The sequence below is a fragment of the Hypanus sabinus genome, chromosome X2, assembly GCF_030144855.1.
Source record: "Hypanus sabinus isolate sHypSab1 chromosome X2, sHypSab1.hap1, whole genome shotgun sequence".
Taxonomy (NCBI): Eukaryota; Metazoa; Chordata; class Chondrichthyes; order Myliobatiformes; family Dasyatidae; genus Hypanus; species Hypanus sabinus.
The window spans coordinates 4,850,317-4,871,996 of NC_082739.1; the positions used below are offsets into that span (position 1 = coordinate 4,850,317).

The following is a 21,680-nucleotide window of genomic DNA, read 5'->3' on the forward strand; positions in this document are numbered from 1 at the left end:
ATAAGAAAAATATATTTTAATAAGTTGTGTAAAAAGAGAGAAAAATAGTGAGGTCATGTTCATGGGTCATGGATCAGTTGGAAATATGATGGCGGAGGGAAGAAGCTGTTCTTAAAACATTGAATGTGTGTCTTTTAGATCATGTACCTCCTTACTCTTGATAGAAATGAGAAGAGGGTATGTTCTGGGTGTTGAGGGTCCTTAATGATGGTTGATGCCTTTTGAAGGTGTCCTGGATGCTGGGGAGGCTAGTGCCCATGATGGGGCTGGCTGAGTTTACAACACTCTTCAGCTTTATCTGATCTGGTGTGTTGGCAGCTCCATATGAGGCAGTGATGCAACCAGTCAGAATGCTCTCCACATTGCACCTGTAGAAATTTGCTAGTGTCTTTGGTGACATACCAAATCTCCTCAAACTCTAAATAAAGTATAGTTGCTGGTATGCCCTCTTTGTAATTGCATCAATATGTTGGGCCCAGGATAGATCTTCAGAGATGTTGACCCCTCAATGGGGACTGCTGTGTGCTCCCAACTTCCCCTTCCTGAAGTCCACAATCAATTCCTTGATCTTGCTGATCAAGGAACAAGGTTATTGTTATGACACCACTGAACCAGCTGATCTATCTTACTCAATACCTTGTGAAATTCTGCCAACATGTTGTGTCATCAGTGAGTTTATAGATGGCGTTTGAGCGTTGCTTAGCCACACAGTCATGATTATAGAGAGAGTAGAGCAGCTGGCTAAGTATGCATCCTTGAGTTGCGCCTGTGTTCATTGTCAGTGAAGAGAAGATGTTATTTCTGATCCGCACAGACCGTAGTCTCCGGATGAGGGTCAAGCGTCCAGTAGCAGAGGGGGGCACAGAGGCCCAGGTTTTGAAGCTTGTTGATTAGTACTGAGGAGACGATGGAGTTGAACACTGAGCTGTAATCAGTAAACAATAGCCTGATGTAGGTATTAATGTTGTCCTGGTGGTCCAAGGCCAAGTGGAGAGCCAGTGATATTGCATCTGCTGTAGAACTATTGTGGCAATAGGTGATTGTAGTGAGTTCACGTCCTTGCTCAGGCCAGAGTTAATTCTAGCCATGACCAACCTTCCAATACACTTCATCACAGTAGATATGAGTAGATAAGAGCTCACCCTGCTCTTCTTGGGCGCTGGTATGATTGTCACCCTTTTAAAACAGGTGGGAACCTCCGACTGCAGCATTGAGAGAGTGAAGACTCCAGTCCGTGAATACTCCAGCCAGTTGGTTGGCACAGGTTTTCAGTGCTCTGCCAGGTTGGGGTCTGACACCTTGCAAGGGTTCACCCTCTTGAAAGATGTTCTGATGTAGCCTCTGAGACAAATATCTCTGTGATATCACAGGGTCACCAGACGTTGCAGGGATTCGTATGATATAGTCTTAATCTCCCTTTCAAAGTGTGCATTAAAGGCATTCAGCTCATTGGGTGGGGGGTGTGAAACATCACTGCCATTTATGGTGTTTGATTTCATCTTGTGAGAAATAATGGCTTGCAAACCCTGCCAGAGCTGATGTGCATCCGATTCTGTCTGTAACTTGCTGCATAACCACCGTGTTACTACACCTCAGTTTTCTTTTCTTTCTTTCTTTTTCTATCTTTTTATTGAGTTTCATATATATATATAAAAAAAACATAACATAATAATGAATAGGTTATAAATACAATAGACTTGAAATTGCATTAATAATAGGATAATAATATCCTATTAAACATCAACAAAAAAAGGTACATTAATCAATCAAGTCTATATAATTATATATGAAAAAACAAAAATAATCGGCAAAAGAAAAGGAAAAAAAAATTTGAAAATATATAAAAGAGAATATATATTGAAAAAAAAACACTAAACTAAACTAACATGGGCAATAATAACAGTTTATACTACACCTCAGTTTTGGCTCTTTGACACTTTGCCCCTTGGTGTCTTAGTTTTGGCTCTGAGCATTTTTTTTGAATTTACCTTCTAGAATGTGGGCATCAGATGCAAAGCCAGCACTTCCTACTCATTCCTAATTGCCCATGGGAAGGTGCTGGTGAGATGTCTTCTTAAAATACCACAGTAATTCTGGTGAAGGGACTCTTGAGTAGGAAGTTCAAGGATTTAATTCCAGTGACAATGCAGGAATGAACAGTAGATTTCCAAGTCAGGAAGGTATGTGACTTGGACAGGTGCATGCGGGTAGTGGAGTTGCCCAAGATTCAACACCAATAAATGTATTTGAACGATTTAGTGTTTTGAGTGAAACTGACACATCTCAATTTCATGAACAATCACTACAAGGATGTCTCAATGTCCTGGGATGGGACATAGATAACAACTTGTTCGTTCTACTTTATTCAGCCTTGTGACTGTGATTTCCTTTCTTCATTCAGTTATACATGGGAAGTGGCCATCGCTGGCATGGTACACCCCATTTACCCTGAGGAAGCAGTACAAAGTCAATTGCATTAACTAAAGTCACGTACAGTCGTTTTTCATCCCTGTCAACAGAAGTGAGCCAGATGGGGTTTTATGACAATCTGACAGTTTCATGATTACTGTTACTCTTTAAATCCAGAGTTATTTAATGATTTTGGTGTTAAATTCCCAATTCATATCCCTGGATCAGTGGTCCAGAACATTGGCTCTTAGCCCAGTCACTTAACGACACCACCATCATACCTCTGACTCAGACCTTCACCAAAGCTTTTGATTAAATAAAATAGGACATGGATCTATTTTTATACCCTTTGTTTCCTATCACATGTTTTATTTTTGAAAAAGCAGCAGTCGTCTTCAAAGAATCCTTTCGTGGTGCTGGTAACCATGGTGAAAGCTACAGAAATGTGACCATTTTGTAATTGGAAAAATAAGCAAAAGCATAGATTGTGTTGAAATAAATGTCAATTACAATAAAACTCCAGGTTCCACACAAGTGATTTTCATTCATTTCGTGGGATGTGGATCTCATTATAGAGTTAATACTCGTAGGGTCATTCAGCAATACAACACAGTTACAGGCCTTTCAGTCCATCTAGTCCATACCAAAATGTTATTCTGCCTAGTGCCATCGACCCTCACCTGGACCATAGTCCTCCATACCGCTCCCATCTGTGTACTTATCCAACTTATCTTAATTCATGGCATTACGCACAAAATGCTTGAGGAACTCAATAGAACGTACAGCGTCTACAGAAATGAATCAACAGCTGAGATTTCCGGCCAAGACCCTTCGTCAGGACTGAAAAGGAAGGGAAAAGATGCCACAATAAAAAGGTGGGGGGGGGGAGGTTAAGGAGGACAAGCTAGAAGTTGATAGATGAAACAAGGTTGATGGCGGAGGGAGGTGAACTAAGAAGCTGGGAGGTATTAATTGGAAAAGACAAAGAGCCGGAGAAGAAGGAATCTGACAAAAGAGAGTGAACCATGGGAGAAAGGGAAGGAGGAGGGGCTCCAAGAGGAGGTGATAAGCAAGTGAGGAGAAGAGGTAAGAGGCCAGAGTGGGTAGTCGAAAAAGAGGGAAGGGGGAGGAAGGAAAACTACAGGAAGTTGGAGAAATCAGTGTTCATGCCATCAGGTTGGAGGCTACCTAGACAGATTGCTTCTCCAACCTGAGAGTAGCCTCATCATGACAGAAGAGGAGGCCGTGAACTGACATGTTGGAAGGGGAATTTAAATGTTTGGCCACCAAGAAATTCCCCTTTTTGCGGGTGCTCTTAGTTCATTGTTTATTCCTGATTGTCTTTGAGAAGATGGCGATGCTGCAGTCCATCTGAGTGTGGGAGGTCTTTGATTTGGATCCAGCAGCAATGAAGGAATGGCAAAATACTTCCAAGTCAGGATGGTGTGCGACTTGGAGGGGACCTTTAGGGGTGGCATTCCTGTTGTTGCTGCTGCCACCCTTGTCTTCCTTTGTGGTAGAGGGAGATGCTCCAAGAATACCCTCAGTGAGTAAGTGCCTTGCAATTTGTAAATGGCATATTCAGCAGCTGCTGTGCTCTGTGCTAGAAAGAATGGAGAATTTTGTATGATGGATGGAGTCCTGATCAAGTAGGCTGCTTTGCCCTTGATGATGCTAAGGTTCTCAAGATTTTGTTGAAGCAGAATTAACATATTCATGTAAATGTCCTGATTGCTGCAGCAGGTTCAGTGTAAGTCAATGTCCCTTTACTTTGAGGTACAACACTGTGACAGGCTCTTCCATCCTAATGAGCCCACACAACCCAATTACAGTACTGTACAAAGGTCTTTGGCACCCTAGCTATATGTATGTGCCTAAGACTTTTGCACAGTACTGTAATAATTTTTGTGTATTGCATTGTACTAGTTGGGAAAAGGGGAAGGGAGAGGAGAGATGGCAGGAAGCACCAGGGAGATATTGTGTAATGATTCAATGAACAAATTGTTTGTAATCAAATTACCTTGCCTGGTGCCTCAGGGCTGGGTGTATCTGTACCCGCGCCACCCCCTGTCCCACCCCGGCACTTCTTCTCTGCCACATGTCCCATTCCCCTTCCACAATGCTCCACATTGACAAAAACATTAGCTACATATATATATATAAGACTTTTGCACAGTACTGTATATCCATGTGACCAATTAACCTACCAACTGGTACGACTTTGGAATATGGGGGGAAATCAGATCACCCAGAGGAAACCCACGCAGTCATGGGGAGAACGTACAAACTCTGAGACAGCAGCAGAATTGAACCTGGATTGCTGGCACTATAATAGAGTTACGCTAACTGCTACATTTTGTCTAAATAATTTTGTGCATTATCAATATAAAGAAGGTTATGTCAAATTCTTCTTCCATGTCCAGTGAAATGAAGAAAATATCTTGCAGATTTTTACATGTATGTGTTTGATTAATCAACCTCAGAAGATGCAGGTTGTAATGAGAGCCATTGGAGTGATTGGAAGCAATGAACGAAAATTACTGAAAACATAGGCATTCTTTTTATTGTCAGTGGGAGGTTTACTCTGTTGGTTTCTATTGTGACTGACCAGTTCCATGTATGCTCTGCCTGATTCAATAGCTATGTACTCAGAGAGACCTGGGCCAGGAGTGGTTCATTGGGATCGATTAGTGACAATGTGTGCATCAGGAACCAAAGGCCTAGGTGCCCCACTGGGCTGATCTGCTGAATCTGAGAGCTTTTACATTACATGACTGCAGATGAACCCTAAGCAAATATAGATATCGATTCGGTCTTGAAGAATTGGCTTGCATGTTTTTTTTTCAAATATATGGATTGTGGCTTCAATCCATACATTTCTGGCCAAGATGAAGCCTGTGGTGAACTACATATACCTGTCTGGACACGCCCCCTGCTGGTTGCTGAACATGAACGCAACTGAGCGCTGGTCGGTCAGCAAGGTGAACCTTTTGCTGGTGAGATAGTGCCTCCAGTGCCTAATAGCTTCCACTATGGCCTGGGCTTCTTTCTCCACCACGGAGTGCCGAATTTCAGAGCCTTGAAGGGTACGAGAAAAGAATGCTACCGCCCTTCCTGCCTGATTGAGGGTAGCAGCAAGCGCGAAATCAGAGGCATCACTCTCTACTTGGAAGGGAATGGTCTCGTCCACCGCATGCATTGTTGCTTTGGCAATGTCCCCTTTAATGCAGCTGAAGGCCGCGCGGGCGTCGGCAAAGAGGGGAAATGTGGTAGACTTGACTGGAAGTTATAAAACATGAAAAGTATTTTACATCCGGAAAGATTGGATTTGGACCCCCAAGCCCCTGAAGCAGCTCTTGCCTTTGCACTCTGGCTTGCATGCTTTCAATCATACTTGGAGGAGGTTAGTGCAACTGAACCTGCTGTTACGCACTGAATTCTCCGCTTGAGGGTTACCCCGAAAGTTTACTCACTTATCAGAGACCTGTCGACCTACCAAGGGGCACTGGACGCCCTCAAAAGACAGTACCTGCGGCCGGTGAACACCGTCTACGCAAGACATCGCTTAGCTACGCGACGACAGCGGCCTGGAGAGTCGAGCTCCGAGTTTCTCCGAGCCCTACAGACACTCGTGCGGACTTGCAATTGCAAAGCTCTCACAGCAGAACAGCATGCGGAGCTGCTCGTACGAGACGCCTTTGTTACAGGGATCAGGTCAATGTACGTGCGCCAGCGGCTGCTGGAAAATGCCGATCTTACCTTACGCTCGGCGATCGAGACGGCTGACATGCTGGAGGCTGCTCTGCACAACGCTGATGCTGTCCAGCCGCGCGATCCCCCGCCGGTTCCGTGGACACCTCAGACCCTGCCCCCGCCGGTTCCCGCAAGCAAATTCACCAACGCCACTGCCAATCGCGAATCCACAAACTCCCCGAACCCGACCACAGCTGCTGCCAGTCGCAAGCCCGCTCAGTGTTACTTCTGCGGACTCGAAAAGCACCCCCGAAAACGCTGCCCGGCCCGAGAAGCAACCTGCTCCAGCTGTGGGAAGAAGGGCCATTTCGCCAAGGTCTGTAAGTCTAAACCACGAGCTGGGTCGGGCAGCGCTGCATGTGAGGCATGGGGGCCGCCATCTTGCCTGCCCGCCTCATATGAGGCATGGGGGCCGCCATCTTGCATGCCCGGATGGGGGTGGCCATCTTTGTCGGCACCAACATGCCCCGCCCCCTACCCACCGGTGCTTACCGGGCACCAAGACAGCAGTTCAACTCTGGCCACTGTAACCCTCGACCAAAGTGCCCCACACCAGCTTGCAAGGTCAATGATGGACATCCTGGTGGAGGGGCACAGGACTAGCTGCCTGTTTGACATGGGCAGCACTGAGAGTTTTATTGACCTGGACACGGTGCAATGCTGCGGTCTCATGACACGGCCGGTAAGCCAGAGGGTCACCATGGCTTCTGGGTCGCATTCCACAGACATCCGGGCGGGTTGTTTAGCGGCATTGGTGGTGCAGGGCACAGAATATCGGAACTTTGCGCTACTGGTCATGCCTCAACTGTGCGTGCCTGTGCTATTGGGGCTGGACTTCCAGAGCCACCTCGAAAGTGTGACTATGGTATATGTGGCCCCTCCCACCACCGTCTGCAGCACAACCACCATCTCCGGTGCAATCACCGCCGGTGCTACGTAGATCGCAGCGACAGATTCGACCACCTGATAGACTTAACCTGTAAATGTAAGAAACTTCGCCCCATGGGGACTCTCTTTTTTAAAAAAAAAGGCGGGTGAACTACATATACCTGTCTGGACACGCCCCCTGCTGACTGCTCCTGTGGACCCTCCCACTGACCGTGGCTCCTCCCACAGACCCCTGTATAAAGGCGATTGAGGCCTGAGCCCGGCCCTCAGTCTCCAGGATGTAGTATGATGGTCAACTACTGCTTGTTCTTTCTTCCAGTCAATAAAAGCCGATATCTCGCCTTCACGTCTCAGAGTGAGTTATTGATAGTGCATCAAAGCCCCAAGCTGAGTACTAAAGAAGTACAAGCTAAATCAACCCATCTGTCTCCAAAGACCCACTCCAACAACTTCCCTTCCCTCAGTACGCAAATATCAGTAAGTATTTATACATTTATTTAGAAATACAGTGTGAAGCAGGCCCTCTGAGCCATGGTGCCTAGCAACCCATCAATTTAATCTGAGCCTAATCACAGAAAAATTTACAATGACCAATTAATCTACCAATCAGTTCATCTTTGGACTGAGAGAGGAAACCGGAGCACATGGAGAAAACCCATGTATACACAGGAAGAACCTACAAACAGGAAGAACGTAAGGCATTCAAAATGCTGGAGGAACTTAGCAGGTTTTTAAGTCAGAATCAGGTTTATTATCATGTGACATGAAATTTGTTAATTTAGCAGTAGCTGTTCAATGCAATTCATAATCTAGCAGAGAAAAAATAATAGTAAATAAGTAAATCAATTACATACAACACACACAAAATGCTGGTGGAACACAGCAGGCCAGGCAGCATCTACAGGGAGAAGCGCTGTCGACGTTTCAGGCCGAGACCCTTCACTTCTCCCTATAGATGCTGCCTGGCCTGCTGTGTTCCACCAGCATTTTGTGTGTGTTGTTGTTTGAATTTCCAGCATCTGCAGATTTCCTCGTGTTTGCTCTTTAAAATCAATTACATATATTGAATAGATTTAAAAATTGTGCAAAAACAGAAATACTGTAAATTTTAAAAAAAAGTGAGGTGGTGTCCAAAGATTGAATGTCCATTTAGGAATCGGACGGCAGAGGGGAAGAAGCTGTTCCTGAATCATTGAGTGTGTGCCTTCAGGCTTCTGTACCTCCTTTCTAATAGTAACAGTGAGAAGGAGATATGTTCGGGATGCTGGAGGTCCTTAATAATGGATGCTGCCTTTCTGAGACACCGCTCCCTAAAGATGTCCTGGGTGCTTTGTAGGCTAGTGCCCACGATGGAGTTGACCAGAGTTACAACTTTCTGCGGCTTCTTTCGGTCCTGTGCAGTAGCCCTTCCATGCCAGACAGTGATGCAGCCTGTCAGAATGCTCTTCACGGTACAACTATAGAAGTTTTTGAGTGTATTTGTTGACATGCTAAATCGCTTCAAGCTCCTAATGAAGTATAGCCACTGTCTTGCCTTCTTTATAACTACATCGATATGTTGGGACCAGGTTAGATCCTCAGAGATCTTGACACCCAGGAACTTGAAGCTGCTCACTCTCTCCACTTCTGATCCCTCTATGAGGATTGTTAAGTGTTCCTTCGTCTTAACCTTCTTGAAGTCCACAATCAGCTCTTTCATCTTACTGACATTGAGTGCCAGGTTGTTGCTGCGACACCACTCCACTAGTTGGCATATCTCACTCCTGTCACCAGCTGAGATTCTACCAACAATGGTTGTATCGTCAGCAAATAGATGGTATCTGAGCTATGCCTAGCCACACAATCATGTGTATATAGAGAGTGGAGCAGTGGGCTAAGCACACACCCCTGAGGTGCACCAGTGTTGATCGTCAGAGAGGAAGATATGTTATCACCCGTCCACACAGATAGGAAGTTGAGGACCCAATTGCAGAAGGAAGTACAGAGACCCAGCTTCTGTAACTTCTCAATCAGGATTGTGGGAATGATGGTATTAAATGCTGAGCTTGATGAACAGCATCCTGACATAGGTGTTTGTGTTGTCTAGGTGGTCTAAAGCCGTGTGAAGAGTCACTGAGATTGCATCTGCGATAGGCAAATTGCAATGGGTCCAGGTCCTTGCTGAGGCAGGAGTTCAGTCTAGTCATGACCAACCTCTCAAAGCATTTCATCACTGTCGATGTGAGTGCTACCGGGTGATAGTCGTTAAGGCAGCCCACATTATTCTTCTTAGGCACTGGTATAATTGCTGCCTTTTTGAAGCAACTGGGATCTTCTGCCTGTAGCAGTGAGAGGTTGAAAATGTCCTTAAATACTCCCACTAGTTGGTTGGCACAGGGTTTCAGAGCCTTAGCAGGTACTCCCATCAGGACCTTCTGCCTTGCGAGGGTTCACTCTCTTTAAAGACAGTCTAACATTGGCCTCTGAGACGGCGGTCACAGGGTCATCAGGTGCAGCAGTGATCTTCACAGCTGTAGTTGTGTTCTCCATTTCAAAGCGGGCATAGAAGGCGTTGAGTTCACCCGGTAGTGCAGTGGTCCCCAACCACTGGGCTGCAAAGCATGTGCTACCGGGCCGCGAGGAAACAATATGATTTGTCGATATGAAATGATTTGAGTCAGCTGCACCTTTCCTCATTCCCTGTCACGCCCACTGTTGAAATTGAATGCACGCAAGGTTATTACCCACGCGAGGTCATCAGTCGCCTAAATGCAGTGATACGCTCGCGTCAGGGATCACTGGTTAGTCTCGGGTAACCGGCCGCCTCACACAGCCGACGAGAAGTGCTGATGCTACTGGCCTGGAGCGCGAACAGATGGGCGCCGTCTCTAAACCTGTTTAGCGCACTGGATGTTCGTGGGGAACCTGGTGCTAAGATATTCGCAGACAACCTAATTCGGGCTCAGGGTTTCGAAAGTAGCAGAGCAGCTACCTCGCTGCGATCTACTGAAAATCATCCCTCAAGCCAAATTTTTGTCAGCCAATAGATCCTACCTACCTACGGGGGGGGGGGGCACACACCGTTTCACACTCCACGCTTGGTCGGTTGCTCTCTCCGGACTGCGACCACAGCAGCCCCGGTACAGGGACCTCCGGCCCTTACCTTGTCCTCTCACTGGTGTGTTGCAATGATTTTATATGTTCATAGGAGGAAAATATGCGCTGTGTGTTTAATATCCAAACAATCCTTAAAATGTTATGATGCTATTTACTTATAAGTGAGTTATAATTGACTTATCACTATATTTATGTGAGGAAAATATATGCTGTGTGTTTAAAATTAAATTCGTTAGTTAAACCCTTTTAGAAACGAAATTGAGTGTATTAGCCACTTATAAGTGACTTATAATTGACTTATCACCTATATTCCGGTTGTGATTAACACCCCCCATCCCCGTCGGCCGGTCCGCAAGAATATTGTCAATATTAAACCAGTCCACGGTGCAAAAAAGGTTGGTGACCCCTGTGGTAGTGAAGCATCGCTGCCATTCATGCTATTGGATTTCACTTTGTAGGAAGTAATGTCTTGCAGACCCTGCCGGAGTTGTCATGCATCTGATGTTGCCTCCAAACTCATTCAAAATTGTTTCTTCGCCCTTGAAATAGCCCTCTGCAAATCATACCTGGTTTTCTGGTACAGGCCTGGGTCGCCAGACTTGAATGCTACAGATCTAGCCTTCAGTAGATGACGTACCTCTTGGTTCATCCACGGCTTTTGTTTTGGGAATGTACAGTAAGTCTTTGTAGGCACACACTCATCCACACAAGTTTTAATGAAGTCGGTAACAACTGCAGCATACTCATCCAGGTTCGAAGATGAATCCCTGAATACAGTTCAGTCCACCGATTCAAAGCAGTCCTGTAGGTGCTCCTGTGCTTCCCTTGTCCAAACCGTCTTTGTCCTCACTGCTGGTGCTGCAGTCTTCAGTCTCTGCCTGTACTCAGGGAGTAGAAGTACAGCCAGGTGATCAGACTTCCCCAAGTGAGGGCGTGGAATAGCACAGTAGGCATTCTTGATGGTGGTGTAGCAATGGTCCAGTGTGTTGTTTCCTCTGGCATTGCAAGTGATCTGTTGATGGTAATTGCTTAGTGATTTTTTCCGACTGGCCTGGTTAAAATCTCCCAAAACAATGGTGAAGACATTAGGGTGCGCTGTTTCGTGCATGTTGATCCCATTGCTCAGATCATTTAAAGTCTGATTGACATTGACCTGAGGTGGAATATAAGCTGCTACCAAAATGACCCCAGAGAACTCCCATTGTAGGTAAAAAGGACCTAGCACTTTACTGCTAAATATTTCAGGTCTGGTGAGTAGAATTGGGACAGCACTGATAAATTTCTGCACCAAGAAGAGTTGATCATGAGGCATACTCCTCCACTTCTGCTTTTGAGAGACTCTATAGATCTGACCTGACGGTGTATCATAAACCCGTTGATCTGAATCACATCCAGTACGGAAGGGGTTGACCAGGATTCCATGAAACAAAAGACACACACGATCCTAATGTCCCTCTGATTCAGCACCCTGGCTCTGAGATCATCGATTTTATTCAGCAGAGACTGCACATTCGCCAGCAAGGTAGTTGGTATAGGAAGTTTAAAACACCATTTCCTCAAATGCACTTGTAACCCGTGCTTCCACTGAGATGTTGTCCGTGGGCACTTCTGACCCCAATCGGTGTTGTTTCTGTCAGTTTTAAGCAGCGATAGTTCATTTAAACACATTAAGACATCCTTGTTGACTGTACTGTACAGTTGTGCTTTTTAGCTGTTAACAGGCTGAAGCTGGAATATTTAATTGTATCCATTGAGAGTACTGCTGCTACTCGAGTCGCGCCTAAGCACCCTGGAAGTGAAGATATAAGTATATAATATGTTAATAAGTATGTAATAAAGTGTAATCTTTCCTTTATTACATATGTTAGGGATTGTTCTGAGTTATAAAATTATGGATAGCATAATGGATTAACTAAAGTGAGAACCAGTCTTCAGGAAATAAAAGCTGTATACAATTTATCTTTCAACTGGTACTTCGTAGTTAGTAAAGCCAGTTATTGGGTTTGGGACATTCTGATTGCGTCCCATTGAAATGTTAAAGGTGTATCCCTGTCACAGATCTGTTTAATCACTTCTCCAACATTTTTTTTCATCCTTTAACACAGTAACAAGAGAAATATATTTTGGGTGTCTGGAGTTTGTACTGAGGCTTTAGGAACAAACACCAGTATTAAATATTCAAAGGGATTCTGCTAATTGGGATACGCTGCCATTGTAAATATGTCATTATGTAAATGTGCCCATTAGATTGCAAATGTTAGAAATACGAGATGCAAGAAACAATGACAAAATGCTGGAGGAACTCAGCATTTGTGGAGAGGAATAAGCAGTCAACATTTTGGGCCAAGACCCTTCATCAGGACTGGAATAGCAATTGAAACTGTAGTTAATTGTTTATTGTTATCTTTGTGTTGAAGAAGTATAGAATGTTGTGTCAGGAGAGTGAGATTCTCCTGAAAGTTTGCTGTGTAAATGAAGATGTTTATATCTCCCATTACAGCTTCTGTGTGACTCAGTTTTAGGTACAACAGGGGCACCACAGTGGTGTAGTGGTTAGGTTGACGCTTTTACAGATGGGGGGGCATTGAGAGTTTTGAGCTCAATTTTAGTATCTTCTGTAAGAAAGCTTGTATATTCTCCCCGTAACCACGTGGGTTTCCTCCGGGTGCTCGGGTTTCCTCCCAAAGTCCAAAGACGTACCAATTGGTAGGTTAATTGGTCATTTTAAATTGTCCTGTGATTAGTCTAGGGTTAAATTGGTGATTTGCTCTTGGGGCAGAAGGGCCTGTACTGCACTTTATTTCTAAATAAATAAAGTGCCAACACATTCAAAGAGCCTAATAATCAACACTAGCACATATGTCCTTTAACAGAACTGTCATCCTTTGATCCCTATCAAGCCAGGTTTTCACCTCAGGGATTCTTGTGTGAGATTTTGTAACAGGCCTCACTCAAATCTGTCAACTGCATCAACCTCACTACCCTCATTGACACCTTTATCTAGCTCCTCAAACAAGTCAATCAAATTAGTCGTATAGGATCTCCCCATAACAAAGTCATGATGACCATCTGTGATTAAACGGTACAGGACCCTGTTTGAGTGGATGGAAATAACTACTTTCTCTTTCTGTACTAGCTGAACATTCTGGTGGACACGGGTAGCAGCAACTTTGCCGTTGGTGCAGCCGCGCATCCATTCCTGAAGAGGTACTATCGTCGCAATCAGTAAGTACAAACTCTTTGCACGTGCCATGAAATTGCATCAACAGGCTGAATGCAGCACCCACCCCACATCCTTGCCGCCTCCACCCAAGACTAATAACGAGCTTCATGATCAATTTTATTTGGAGTGGGAAGTGGATAAAAATGAAATCAAGGGGAAGTTTTCCTTTCAGATGAGGCACCACTTCACCTGCAAGTCAGATGGGGTGATATACTGTATCCGATGTGGCCATTTATACATTGGGGAGACCCGCCGCAGACTGGGAGACCGTTTCGCCGAACACCGGCGCTCGGTCCTCCAGCAGTGGCGGGATCTCCCTGTGGCCACACACTTCAATTCCACAGACCACTCCCACTCCGACATGTCTGTCCATGGCCTCCTCTACCGTCAAAATGAGGCCACACGCAGGTCGATGGAGCAATACCTTATCTCCCGCCTAGGTAGCCTCCTACCTGCCGGCATGAACATTCAACTCACAGACCTCCGTTGATACCCCTGCCCCCCCACCCTTACCCCCATCCCTATCTATTATTTTAGTCTGGTTCTCTTTCTCTCTCTTTTTCCCCCTCACTATAATCTCTCCCCCAGCCCTACCTTTCTTTCTCCTTTATTTCCCATAATTCTCTACCTTCCCCCAGCCCATTTCCCTCCAGCCTATCACTTCCCAGCTCTCTACTTTATCCCTCCCCCCACTTCTTATCCCCCCTCGACCATCCCATGTTACTTCACTCCTGATGAAGGGTTTCGGCCCGAAAGATCGTCACTACCACGTTGTTATTACCTCCTCCCATAGATGCTGTCTGGCCTGCTGAGTTCTGCCAGCATTTTGTGTTTTTTTATTTATTTCCAGCATCTGCAGATTCACTCGTGTGGACAAACTTGGGCTGTTTTGTCTGGAGCGTCAGAGAGATCTAATAGAGATTTACAAGATTGATCGTCATCAATAGAGTGGACAGAGAATATCTGTTTCCCACAGTTGAAATGTCTAATATCTGAGGGCATGCTTTGAATGAGAGAGGCGCAAGGCTCAAGGGGATGTGAAGAGTAAGTTTTTTACTCAGAGTCATGGATGTCTGGAATGTGCTGCCCGCTATGATGGTAGGGGCAAATACATTAGAAGACTTTTAAGAGATGTTTGGATAGGCACATGGATATAAGATGGAGGGAAATGGACATGGTGTAGATCGGAGGGATTAGTGTTTGGGTGTTTTTAATTTGCTTCTTAGCTGCTTCAGCACAACATTGTGGGCTGAATGGCCTGCTCCTGTGCTGCACTCTTCTATGTTCTATATGTGGAATCTCGTGAACAAAAAATTAGATATTGGAAATGTGAAACCTCACAGAAAATAGTATAGTATTGTTTGTGAAATAATAAGGAAATATTTCATAATGCTCCAAGAGCCATGAGTCCCCAGCATTTCTTGTGAGAGAGATATGGATAAAATCATTGAGTCAGGCTGATCAAAAACATTCCACATTCAGCTCATTCTGAAATAGGTGATCACAATGGTGCCCCCAAATGAGTTGCTACACTGGTGAGAATTTTAAAAATTATAAGCCTTTTATTTTTTTTTTGTAATTTATTTTTTATTGAAACTCATCATCAAACAAACATTTCCATAAGATGTGTAGATGTATTTCAGATATTTTATATATATAAAATATAGTCATATTTGCCACAAATCTCCACATAATATTTATCTGAGATACACTTATAGATAAGAAAGGAAAGAAAGAACAAGCGAAAGGAGAAAACTATGTACAACTGGGGAGTGATCTTTTTTTACAACATATTCATTGATTTGTGAGGATAAAATCAGGCCTATGAGGCGTTATGTAGTTAAAACATTTTTCCCAGTATGAATCAAATTGTTCCAACTTATGATTAACAGATGCTGTTATCTTCTCCATTTTGTAAATGTCCATTGTGATTTCCATCCATGCATTTAAAGTTGGGCTCTCCTGTGATAACCATTTCCTAGTAAGAGTCTTTTTACCAGCCACCAACAGTATATTCATTAAATATTTATCTTGTGTACAAAAAGTTAGATATTGGAAATGGGAAATAAATTCTTGATGTACGTTTGTATATACCCCAAATATATGGTCTTACTTTCTAAGGGTATTTCACATTTAAAGATGTCTTGTAGGGCATTATGTATCCCACTCCAATAGTCTTTGATAACGGGGCATTTCCAGAAAATATGATAATGGTTTGCATGTTGATTTCCACTATTTCTCCAGCAAACAGGGAGGTTACTATCATAATGGGATTTCTGAGAGGGTATAATAAAATATCGTTTTTCCATCCGAACTCCCTCCATTTCTGTGAACTGGTACACTTCCATTGATATCTCCATATTATTGTCCATTCTTCCTTGGATATAATCATCTCTTCTTCCTTCTCCCACTTTGTCTTAATGTATGAAGTTGAATGTGTTTTAAGATTTGACAAACTCTTATACACGCTTGAAATGATTCTACTACCATTATCTGAATTATATGCTTTTCTAAATAGCTCTATCAAACATATTCTTGCCTTGGTTACATTTTTAACCGTCCTATTAACATATTGTTGCATCTGTAAATACCGACCAAAGTCTTGTTTTTCTAGTAAGTGTTGCTCTTTAAGCATTTCAAAACTGAACATTGTTCCTTTTTTCATTATATTGCAAAGAACTGTTATTCCTTTAGCTGTCCAGTCTTTAAATGTAGCATCCAGTTTATTCAGTGTAAAATCCGAGTCATATGCACACCATTTAAGAATCGCAGTATCTCCCTCTAATTTATATTCTTTTATAAGAGTTTGCCATATTTTAAGAGTCCATTCCACCCATGGGTTGTCAATAGTATTTATGTATCTTTGTCAGCCAAAGTTGCCTGTATGGGGATGGGAAGTACCCGCTCCTCAATGTTTTTCCATTGAGCGTCATATGAATCAACATATCACAGCTCTCAACTGTGCTGCAAAATAATAATCTCTAAGCAAAGGTAGGCCCCATCCCCCTTTTTCCTTGTCTAATTGCAAAGTTTTGAGACGAACCCTAGGCCTTTTACCCTGCCAAATGTATCTTGATAACATCTTGTTCCATCCATTGAATTGATTTTGGTTCATCTCTATTGGTAGGGTCTGAAAGAAATATAATTGTCTGGGCAGTATTTTCATTTTAATAGATTCAATCCTTGAACTGAGACTTTAAAAAAAGGAATTAGGTTCCATCTTGTTATATCGTCCTTAATTTTTAATATATAGGCTGATAATTGCATTCTGATAATATTGCCAAATCTTTCAGCATAATGATGCCCAAATATTTGAAAGACTCTGTTTGTCATGCCCAGGGATATCTACTTTCAATTTCTCTTGGTGGGCTATAGTTATATGAAAATAATTGGGTTTTATCTATGTTGATCTTGTACCCTGATAATTGACCATATTGTTCAAAGGATTGCATCAATTTAGGAAAGAGTATGTTGGTTGCCCTAGATAGATCAAAATGTCATCAGTGTAACAAGCTAATTTATGTTCTGTCCCTTTAATAGTAATTCCCCTGATATCTTCATTTTGTCTGATGTATTAAGCTAATGGTTCCAGATATAACGCGAAGAGTAGTGGTGACCATGCACAACCCTGTCTCATGCCACTTTCTAGGGTAAGATTATTTGATAAATACCCATTGATTTTAATCCTAGCAGTAGGGTTGTCATATAGTGCCTGTATAGTTTTAATAATTGTGTCACGTAAACCAAATCTATGTAAAACTCTGTAAAGAAAATTCCAATTAACCAAATCAAATGCCTTTTCAGCATCCACGCTTACCAGTATTGCTTCGATTTTATTTTTTTGTATATGATCCATAATGTGAAGTGTCCTTCATTTATTGTCTTGTGTTTGGCGTTGCTGTATAAAACCTGTCTGATCGTTACGTATCAGTATGGGTAGAAACTCCTCTAATCATTTGGCCATGATGAAGGTAAATAATCTAAAATCCACATTAAGAACGGATATTGGTCTAAATGACCCACATTCCATTTTATCCTTGCCTTCTTTCGGTATAGCTGAGATTATCGCTTCCTTCCAGCTGGGTGGCATTTGTGCCTTTTTTAGAGCCCAGTTCAGTGTAGGGAGTAAGACAGGAATTAACTCATTTTTAAATTCTCTGTACCACTCTGTCGTATACCCATCTGATCCTGGTGACTTGCTTAATTTAAGCCTACTAATTGCAGCTTTTATTTCAACTTCAGTTATGACAGCAGTCATCATTCTATTTTGTTCTTTGCTTAAAGTGGGTAACTCTGGAGAATTCAAGAAGGTGTCAATTTGGGTTATGCTTCCCCCTGGAACTTTGGAATATAGAGTTTTGGAAAACATTTTAAAAGCTTTTTCAATTTCACTTAGCTTTTTTTTAATAATTTTTGTTCTTGGATCCCTAATTCTATGAATTGTATTTTCTGCTATCTTCTTTTTCAGTTTCCACGCCAGTATTTTCATAATACTGATCCACTTTCATAATGTTTCTGTTTCAGAAACACTAAATTTTTCCTGATTTTTTGTGTAGTCAAACTATTAATTTCATTCGTAATTTTTAAAATTTCCTCTAATGTATCCTGTGCCAAATTCAATTTGTGTTTTTTTTCTAGTTCCTTCAGCCTATTTTGTAATTCCTCTGATGTTTTATTACTTATTTTTTTCTTATATGAAGATATCTCTATAATTTATTCCCTTAAAACAGCCTTCAGAGTATCCCACAGAATGGGAGGTGAAACCTCTCCATTATCATTCAATTCTAAGTAAAGACTAATTTCTTTTTAAATTTGTTCCTTAAAGTAGGGATCATTGAGTAGACTTGAATATAGTTTCTAAATAGTATTCTTTGTTTGTAGGTCAAAATCAACAGATAAATATATAGGTGCATGGTCACTTACATCTATTGTCCCAATTCCACAGGTGTTTATTTTGTCTTTGTCTTTTCCAAATGTTATGAAATAGTCTATTCTTGTATATACAGAATGTGGAGAAGAATAATGAGTGTAATCCCTTCTGCTGGGGAAAAGGTCCCTCCATATATCAATTAGACCAACATCCTTAAAAAGTGTATTAACTCTCTTATGTAAGGGTTTTGTTTAATAGATTTTTCTTTTTCCAGTATTCTTTTTCTTTTCCAATATTGGAAAAAAGAAAAAAAAAACAACTTGTTTTTCTATTGGAAGAGTCTAACTTTGGTTGTAATTGTAAATTTAAGTCTCCCCCACATATCAAGAGATCTTCTGTTTATGTTACCATAATATTAGTAATTTTCTGAAACTAATATCACTTTATATGAGGAGAAAAACAAATTAGTGAAGCCCATTCTCTTCAGTTTTCCGTGCTCATTATCATTTAAGTGAGTTTCCTGTAAATGTACTACATGGGCTTTTTCTTTTTTCATTTTGGGTAGAATTCTACTACGTTTGATTGGATTTAACAGCCCATTGACATTAAAAGAAATGGATTTTATTTTGTCCTTAGCCATGTGTATTTATCTGTCAATATATCATTGAAATTAGCAGAATAAAACTTAATCGATCTACTCCCTGAACAAATAAGAACCAAGAAATGCAAATAATAAAAAAAAGGGCTATGAAGGTGTGATTCCAAGGCTGAGGTCTCCAGTAGGTGACCCTGGGTTGAACTAGAGGAAACGTCTAGCTGTGGGTTAAGGGCTCCCTTTGCAGTACCCATAAAAATAAGTGAACAAATCTATATCCATTACACAGAAAAGGTTTCCCTGTGTATTCCTTCCATATATATTCTCATTTAGGTGGGGAAAAGGGAGTGAGTGAGCGAATACAGAATAACAACTAAGTAATATAAAATCCACATTATAATAAGTATTTCTCGAGATAGGTATAGCATCGTCTATTTTTGCTTAGCCTATCAACATTTTTAAAGTTAACCAAACCATATGGCTCTTCTTTAGGGGGTGAGGGCTGTCTTTGGAAAACTCGCAGTCTCTTCCTGATATACTTCTCTCGTCCTCCTCCTGTCCTCTGCTTTCTCGATTCTCTCTCTATTTCCCAAGCGGAGCAGGATAACTGCTCAGCCAGGCTTTCCCTTGGTTTGATCCCGCTGACGGGCAACCCTCTGGCCTTCATGTCTGTAGTTGCCTCTTCCTCTGTCTGATACAGTTGGATCCCATCCTCATAAAACACCGACAGTTTAGCAGGGTACAGAGTTTGGAATCTAATCTTTCCTTGCTTTAATATTCGCTTTACTGCTTAGTATTGTTTACATCTCTGCAGAACCGCTGGGGGGGGGGGGGTAATCTTGATCGAAATATATTAATTTACTGTCCAAAAACACCCTCTTCTTTCCCCAAGCCCTTCATAAAATCTCCACCTTGGTATTGTATCGAAGGAATCTAATTACTATTGAGCGTGGCTTATCTTCGCTGTCTCCAGTAGGCCTCAGAGTGAGCGCACGATGCACCCTCTCAATTTCCAGCTCCGTAGTCAAAGGAAGCTCCAGCGCATCCCGCAGCAACTTTCGTACTACTCCATCATAGACAAACCCTCCGCTCCTTCAGGAACATTGTATATCCTGATATTTTTCTGCGATGATCTTCCCTCCAGGTCAATCAGTTTACTTTCTTGTTGATTTAATATTTTTATCATCTTATTTAGTATCTGTTCCATGTTTTGCACACGATCTTCCACCTTCTCAATTCGTGTCTCCGCCACCACTATTTATTGATTGACATTGGCGAGCTCTGACTTGATATCACTTAGTTGCTGTTTTATATCTTTCTGGAATCCCGGTATCTCTTCCAGAATTTTGATCATCTTTGCCGCTTCTCCTGAGCAAGGCCCATCGTCAGCCTCGCTACCACGTGTTTGGGTCGGAGAGCCGTTCGCTGCACCCCTCTTGTCCACAGGATCCGCAGTGTTGCTTTTTTTCCCCATTCATGCTCCCCTTATCAATTCAGATATTTTCGAAAGATCTTATATTTGATGGATTAACGAGGCAAAATGTGCATTTCTCCAGAGGAGCTATTGACTTAAGCTGCCATTCTGGACGATGATGTCACCGGAACCTCATAAACCTTTTTCAATACCCATCTTGACCAAGGCTGAAACTCTTTTTACAAGCCACTTCACTTTATTTCAGTCCTCTGCTTTGCTGCATCAGTCAGGGCTAAAGCTGTCCTGAGCCTAAACTGGAGATGCCTCTAAATCTCCCTGTCTCCCTCCTGTTCTCTTGAATGTGACAAGTGTGTTTTGTTATGTTTTTGAATTCTTCTTGCTAACCCTCCAGTCAAACAGTCCGTGAGACATTTGCTATGTCAAAGGTACTATATAATACAAATCATTGATTGAATATTACTTCTAATGATTTGTGTTAATTAAAGTGTGCCTAAGGTCATTGTGTGAGAATAGGAAAAGGGTAAGGGAGCAAATGCAGAAATAGACACCTGATGGTTAAGGCTCTTGGGTTGGCATCTCTGGAAGTCGGAGGCCCAATGTCTGCAAATCCTGGTCAAAGACTAGAGCAACACACACAAAATGCTGGTGGAACGCAGCAGGCCAGGCAGCATCTATAGGAAGAAGTACAGTCGACGTTTCAGGCCGAGACCCTTCGACAGGACTACCTAACGGACGGTCTCGGCCCGAAACGTCAACTGTAAATCCTGACGAAGGGTCCCTGCCCGAAACGTACTTCTTCCTATAGATTTTCTGTTGTTGATTGTGTTGTTCTGTTGAACATTGCAGATATGCTATGTTGATGCCAAAATGTGTGGTGACACTTGCGGGCTGCCCCCCGCATGTCCTTGGGTTGTGTGGGTTGTTAACGCAAATGGTGCATTTCACTGTATGTTTCCATGTATGTGTGACAAATAAATCTGGACCTGCCATTCCTACATTCATTAAGTGCATTGAGAACAGGGATGTGTCACATTCCTAACATGCTTCAGGAGTGTGATGTGAAGCACTCAAGTTATCCTGCAGAATTCTTTCTCTCATTCCTACTCTTTGCTTAAACATGAGGACACGCCCTAAAGCAAAATATCAAAAGGCATCCACAGAGCTCCACAGGGCAGATCAGCTCCCTTGTGATCAATGAACGAATGATTGTAACTTGCGGTAATTTTTATGTATTGCACTGTACCGCTACCATAATACAACAAATTTCACGATATGTCGGTGATGATAAACCTGACTCTGACTGGAAGCAGCTGGAGGTTTGCAGAATGATAACTGGGGAGAGATGAGCAATGGTTGGGAGGTTTGTGTAATACTGCTGCTCTTCTAGAAGACACTAAGTCAGTCAAAGCCT

The 21,680-nt window shown here is 42.6% G+C and overlaps 1 protein-coding gene across 3 annotated transcripts in view; it reads left to right on the top strand.

The window, feature by feature from the left end:
- The window catches only part of bace1 (beta-secretase 1), a 178,395-nt gene that overhangs the window by 41,572 nt on the left and 115,143 nt on the right, over positions 1-21,680 (top strand). For all 3 annotated transcript variants that reach the window (XM_059956831.1, XM_059956832.1, XM_059956830.1), the window contains one exon: positions 13,283-13,371. In XM_059956831.1, the coding sequence (XP_059812814.1) occupies positions 13,283-13,371 (89 nt within the window). The remainder of the gene's footprint in view (positions 1-13,282; positions 13,372-21,680) is intronic.